Here is a 7153-nt window from a genome sequence, read left to right on the forward strand (position 1 = left end):
TAGTTCTAGCTTTGCAATTTACTTTGAAGATTTTGTGTTAGGTTTGGCATGTTTTTATCTTCAAAATATAAGATACTATTGCTTGAGTGTCATACCTGATGAAAATATAAATTTGTGTTTGATAGTCTTCGTTAGGATTTATCAAAACGGATCAAGTAAAGATAAGCACCCCTGCATGGCCCAGGGAGTGCTTATCTTTACTTGCTCAAATATGGGAGTGCTTTCCTTTACTTGCACAATTTCGGGAGTGCTTTTCTTTACTTGCTCAAAATTATTTAATTTGTTCTGACAGGTTGTTTTCTCTTTTGAATAGTTCAAATAGTTGCGTTAACGAGTTGTTTTCTCTTCTTATTTGAGGATATCATTTTGGCTGTTCTGATAGATTATTTATGTTCTGACAGGTTGTTTTCTCTTCTGAATAGTTTAAATAGTTACATTAACGAGTTGTTTTCTCTTCTTATTTGAGTATATAATTTTTGCTGTTCGGATAGATTTTACTTTTTAGCATGATATACCTCAGAAAGTCGTATAAAGTCTTGAGAGAAACCCTTAACATGGACCGTTCTCTGTATGAAGAAATTCTTAAGCCACTGTTGGTTGAGGACCCGACTCCTGCAATTAACTGGATGAAGCAGCAGAAACTTTTGAGAGCTGAACTAAAATGCCCTCATTGTAGCATTTTAATGAAGTGGACAAAACGTTCTTCAATACAAGACAAATATGTCTGGAAGTGCCAAGTTAAGGAATGCAGTAAATATAAGCACTACGAATCAATTCGCAAAGATTCGTTTTTTTATCGCTCAAAGCTTTCTTTACAAAAGTGGATTGAAGGAATCTTCTACTGGTGTCAGGAACTGAGTGTTTTGCAGACCGTACAGTTATTGAATGTTTCAAAAGTGACAGTTATTGACATGTTCAGCTTTTTTCGTGAAATTTGCTTGAAACATTTTGAAAGGAACCCTATCAAGCTTGGTGGACCAGGCACAACGGTACAAATTGATGAATCTTGTTTTAGCCATAAACCAAAGCACCATAGAGGACGTTCTCCCCAGAATCCACTATGGGTATTTGGAATAGTAGATCCTACTTCATCACCATCCCTGGGTTATATGGAGATTGTTGATTCGCGCAATGCCGAAACACTGTTGCCGATAATTAGGAAAGTAGTTATGCCTGGAACAATTATTCACAGTGATCAATGGAAAGCATACAGGAACATTGAAAGGGACCTTGGATATACGCATCATACAGTTAACCACTCCGTGAATTTTGTTGACAGGACTACAGGCGTTCATACACAAGCAGTAGAGAGCTACTGGAACAAACACAAAATAAGAATAAAACGGATGATAGGATGTAAACGAGAATTTTTGAACTCTTATTTGCATGAATTCATGTGGAGCGAACGTAACAAGAACGACAAGTTTCATAGATTTTGTGAAACTATAGCAAGACAGTATTATTTTAATTAAATTTTTACAAGTATTTTTGATTTCTGGACTCGACATCTTATTTCAGTGTTGTATATTTCATTTTATATTTCATATATCAATAAAATTTCAAAATAATTTATTGTGTTTAAAGTTTAAACCATAATTATAATAATGTGCTTATCTTTACATGCTCAAATATGGGAGTGCTTATCTTTACTTGCTTTTATTCTAGACCAGGGAGTGCTTATCTTTACTTGCTCAAATATGGGAGTGCTATTCTTTACTTGCACAAATTCGGGGGTGCTTTTCTATACTAGTCAGTTATGGGGGTGCTTATCTTTACTTGATCCATCAAAACAAATAGATGATAGTTTTGGGTCCTGAATGTCATATTGATAGCGATACACAAGAATGCCAGGATTATCGAGATCACTTAGGCGTGAGGTCTACCTCCCGTGAGCATTAACGATGACGGCTACCGCTGTTCAATCCCTTCCTCATCGACATCACACATTTCCATACATTTATTTTAATGATAAACAATTAATTTAAGCATATCCTAGGAAAAAAAGAAATGGATGAGGAAGAAAGGTAAAAATAAAAATGTTATCATTAATTTCCATACATTTGTTCTAGTGATACACACTTCGTACATCTTCTAAGAATGACACAGAGATCATTGGAATTTTTTCTCATCACCTTCCAGCAAAAGGTTAGGTTAGGTTAGATTAGACATGAATTTGTTGTTTATGTCTGTATAATGGAAAAATTCCGGGGAGAACGGGAGCGACAGGTCACGCGGTAGACCTCATGTTTCACGTGGGTAGGCTACATATGGCGGTAGACGTCACGCTAAAGTAGCACCAATTAGATACTATTCATTATAACTCCTTTTCATCAGATGATTCTAGATTGATAACAAAAGAATCAACAAAATTGTCGATGGCTAAATCTCTTGAAGTGTTATCCCTTTGAAGAGTCTCTGCATGGTTGACTGCAATTTTCCAATTTTCCGGTGTTATTTGATGTAACGCTTCACTTATAAGAGATTTGAGGTCCGACATTTTAGAATTATTTTTCTTTGCCACATACTGTTTGACTTAGCTCCATATTAATTCAATTGAGTTATATTGATAATGATATGGAGGAGGTCTTACTACTTTGTGGCCGTGCTCACTCGCAATAATGTCAATTTCATACCTGCGTGGCCATCTTGACGTAAGGTGTTTTACCATAGCAATCAGATCATCCTTCAAGAGATTATCTCCGGAGATTTCTCCTTTCTCGATAAGCCAATCTTTGATAACAGCTTTTCTATCGGATGTAGTAGGCGGTTTATCAATATGGAAAGAGTGATAGGATGCATTGTCCATCACTATGATAGATGATGGCGGTATATTGGGAATCAACTGGGAAATGAAACACTCCTTGAATACAGTATGATTCATTTGTTTGTGGTAATCGCCATCGTTTTTAGCCTGGAAAAAAAAGTTCACAGTTTGGAACAAACCCAAGTTCGGTCCCAGTATGAATAACAATTAACCGACTACCTTTTCCAGTAGGAGGTTTAATACCAGTGGCTTTTTCTGAATGGATGTCAATCCAACATTTCCCAACGGTGTGGTTTTGGTTAATCCAAGTCTCGTCCAAGTATACAAAGGATTTATAGCCAGTGGTTTTTAATGTTTTCATTTCTCTTACAAACTTAGTTCTGGCTGAGGCTACATCTTTTCTCTCCAGTAGAAATTTTCTTCCATTAACTTTGCCGTATCAAAAGCCAATTTCATGAAGAACTTTGTGAACAGAATCTTTAAACTCAATGTTTTCTTTTAATTCAGCTGTTATTGAGTTAAGCATTGGAACTTCCTTCCTTGCATGAAAGTCTAAAACTGTTCTACGCAAAACGTTCTCGTCAAAACCATTGAAATTTGTCACGGTTCTTGGTTGCTGCTTCTTCTGTTCAACGAAAATTGGTTTGCCGTATCTCTCTCCCATTACTTTTCCTTCTTTACAAATCCTGCTGATTGTCCTCTCCGGTATCATTGTTGCTTCCGAGGCACGTTTCGATGTTTTTCTAACATCCATAACGTGGCCATGGTTTGCATTTTCTTTGTCAAAGTGCTTTATGATCCTACAAACTATTTCTCGAGCCTGGGGATGAAGGCTAATGCCGGAATGAGGGCTTCCTTCCATGTTCTTTGTAGAGCGACAGACTCCTTAATGAATTTTGATTGAGCCATCTTTATGGATTCATACGCTGTTTGACATATTCATGCCCTGAGGTCAGCTTAACATCTGAGATAGGATGTGGCAGAGCTGTAAAATTTTCTGCCACGTTTAAGAAGAAACGTGTCATTTTATTGTTATTAAAAGTAAGGAAATTATATGGGGATTTAATAATTGGCGAATGTTTATTATAGATTAATTATATTTGCATTGTATAACTTATGCTGCCTCCATACACCAAACAACGTGATGGTAATATTTGATAGGGCATCGCCGCTCCCCGCCTAAACCCTGCCTTATTAGCCTTACAGGAACCGCTAGAGTATAGTGCCTGGTGGAGCACAGTTAAATGTTTGGAGAAATAATCTCTCTTGGGGTGTGGGAAGAGAATGCCCCAACCATCTCCCTCTATCCCTCACCATGATCTCATACACATATGGCACTTGAGTAATCTCTCTTATAGTTTCATTTCTAATCCTCTCTTGCCATTTAACTCCCAAAATTCTTCTGAGGGCTTTGTTCTCAAATCTACTAAACCTGTTGAAGATTGTTTCATTGTCATACCATGACTCATGTCCATATTGTAACACAGATCTCACTAAACTGATATATAGCCTGATTTTTATGTGTAATTTCAGGCGATATGTGATTGCTGTTATTATCAAAGGGAAGAAACTACATTTAGAGGCATTTTCTAGATCCTCTTCAGATTAGGGCCCTATTGCATAGGTAGTAGGTTGGCCAGGGCACCAGCCACCCGTTGAGATACTACCGCTAGAGAGTTATGGGGTCTTTTGACTGGCCGGACAGTACTACATTGGATGCTTCTCTCTGGTTACGGTTCATTTTCCCTTTGCCTACACACTCACCGAATAGTCTGGCCTATTCTTTACATATTCTCCTCTGTCCTCATACACCTGACAACACTGAGATTACTAATAATTTCTTCTTACGGCACTGTAATTGTTCAGTGCCCACTTTCCTCTTTGTAAGGGTAGAAGAGACTCATTAGCTATGGTAAGCCGCTCTTCTAGGAGAAGGACACTCCAAAATCAAACCCTTGTTCTCTAACCTTGGGTAGTGCCATAGCCTCTGTACCATGGTCTTCCACTCTCTTGGGTTAGAGTTCTCTTGCTTGAGGGTACACTCGGGTACACTATTACACTATTCCCTCTCAATTCTCTTCCTTTTGTTTTGTTAAAGTTTTTATAGTTTATATAGGAGATTTTTATTTTAGTCTTGTTGCTCTTCTTAAAATATTTTATATTTCTTTGTTTCCTTTCCTCACTGAGCTATTTTCCCCATTGGAGCCCCTGGGCTTATAGCATCCTGCTTTTCCAACTAGGGTTGTAGCTTAGCAAGTAATAATAATAATAATAAACGGATTTTGAGCGAAGCAAAAAATCTATTTTTGGGTGAGATAGCCATGACGTCCTGATGGAAGGTTCCTTCAGTAGCTTCCTAGGGTATATTTAACTACAGTGGATATTCCCAGAGAATTAAACTAAAGGTTATCACAGAATTCTAACTTCTGGTGCGAGTACCCTAAAGGTTTCCCTCTAGGATATCGTATATCAACAGGGGACGCATGTATTAACACGCCACATAGCTATCTGCACCCCATATAGAGTTAACACTTCGATATGGAAAGGTGGTTGAATAACTGGGGAGCCGTTCCACAGTTACACTCATCCGTGGCTGCTTTTGGTACTTGAGACGTAAACAAACGGGCGCCATTGCTAAATGACGTCACGTCCGTCCTCATCCTGAGCCCAGCTTTTGCTAATCTCCATGATACAGCAGGTCAGGCCGGGGCCTGAAAGGCTGGACTAGAATAGACGGGAGGGTCCATCAGGACGTCACGGCTATTTCACCCAAAAATAGATTTTTCGCTTCGCTCAAAATCCGTTTTTTGGGCTCAAGCCATGACGTCCTGATGGAAGTGTACCAGAGAATTAATGTATTGTGGAATTTTTCCCCTTTTTAATGCAAGTGCCAAGGGCTTCGAATAGAGGTATGTAACATGTCCTTACTAGAGATTCCGTGAAGAACTAGCTTCCTGCCCCCCTGGCAGAGAAGTCCTGGTGGACGATAGTAACATCTCGAAGCGATCATTGAAGAGCTACTCACCCTGCGGAGAGTTCGTGCTGGACTCGGAGACAAGACTTAAGGTTAATATTCTGGTAGGAATATTATCAAGCATAGGTAAGTAAATAACATTTACTACGCTCCCTGGAGGAGAGATCAATCTGGTCTCGGAGGCAGGACAAAGGTTAATATTCAGGTAGGAATATTATGAAGGCATGAGTGAGTATATAATACAATTACATATATCATTCTTCTCCTTTAGAGACAAAGGGGTAAATGAAATTATAACAATCGTATATTTCTTAATAAAGAATAGGAGCGGAGAGAGACGCACATGTAATAAAATAGACATTTTATTTCAAAGATTGCAGATTATTGTGGTAGTAATTACAATAATAAATGCAAAGTCTTTTTACAATAATAAAGACTAATGTACATAGAAAATAAAGACTTCAATCTTGAATCTTAAAAGAAATTTTTACTTTTTAGAAACACAAGTTCCAGAGGAACGTCAGTCTTTTTCAAAGAAAAACACATCATGCCCTAGGGCATGTGGCACTCATGTAAAGTCTATGACATTTCACCTTGGTAAGAACAGTCTATTAGAAACACTAAGTGTCCATGAAATCACTATGTATCACAAAAGGGTCAACACAGGCACCCGTAGAGTTAAAGTCCCAAGTAACTCGCTGTTCTATGCAGAGTTAAACAGCAGGTTTCATAACACTACCTGCGGCTACCACGAAATGTTTAACTTTGAGCACTTGCTTTGCATAGTGCTTGAAGAAAACGCGCGATGATTTCCATCTTGTGAAGCTCTTGAGGCTTTCGAAATCCATACTCCGGAAGAAGTTCAGAGAAGACGCAACTTTTCTAGGATCATGACCTGCGGGTGTACTGTCAGGATCCGCTCTGCGAATGAAGTAGGTGATTTTCGCTCTTAGTTGTTTCAGTGACAGGTCACTACCCGATGTTTCTCCTTTGAAGAGTTGTCCTCCACCAAAGTCTGAAGTTCTTCGAAGATAGACCTTAAGACTCTCTACTGGGCATAGAGAGACATCTTCCTTCAGGGGGCAGATTCTCCAAGAGCCCCATCTCTTGGTGGGTAGTTCATTCTTAGCGAGAAACGTCGGATCAGGGAAGAGGGTAAGTTCTCCTGTATCTGCGAACAGGATATGACCCTCTTCTCTTGATAATGCCACTATTTCACTGACTCGGGCTCCCGAGGCGAGAGCAAAAAGGAAGATAACTTTTTGAGTCAAGTCTTTTAGAGGGCACGAATCGTTGTCCAGGTTAGAGGCAAATTGGAGCACCTTGTCCAGGGACCAGGAGATAGGTTTTGGTGGAGGTGTTGGGCGTAGTCTAGCGCATGCCTTTGGTAATTTATTGAAGATATCACTGGACAA

General features: G+C 38.9%; 1 protein-coding gene across 1 annotated transcript; it reads left to right on the plus strand.

The window, feature by feature from the left end:
• Positions 1-506: 506 nt before the first annotated feature.
• Positions 507-1472, plus strand: LOC137618966 (uncharacterized). Its single transcript, XM_068349169.1, has one exon. It carries the CDS (start codon positions 507-509, stop codon positions 1470-1472), a length of 966 nt encoding a protein of 321 aa, XP_068205270.1.
• Positions 1473-7153: the final 5681 nt, after the last annotated feature.

This window comes from Palaemon carinicauda, chromosome 2, assembly GCF_036898095.1.
Source record: "Palaemon carinicauda isolate YSFRI2023 chromosome 2, ASM3689809v2, whole genome shotgun sequence".
NCBI classification, from domain to species: domain Eukaryota; kingdom Metazoa; phylum Arthropoda; class Malacostraca; order Decapoda; family Palaemonidae; genus Palaemon; species Palaemon carinicauda.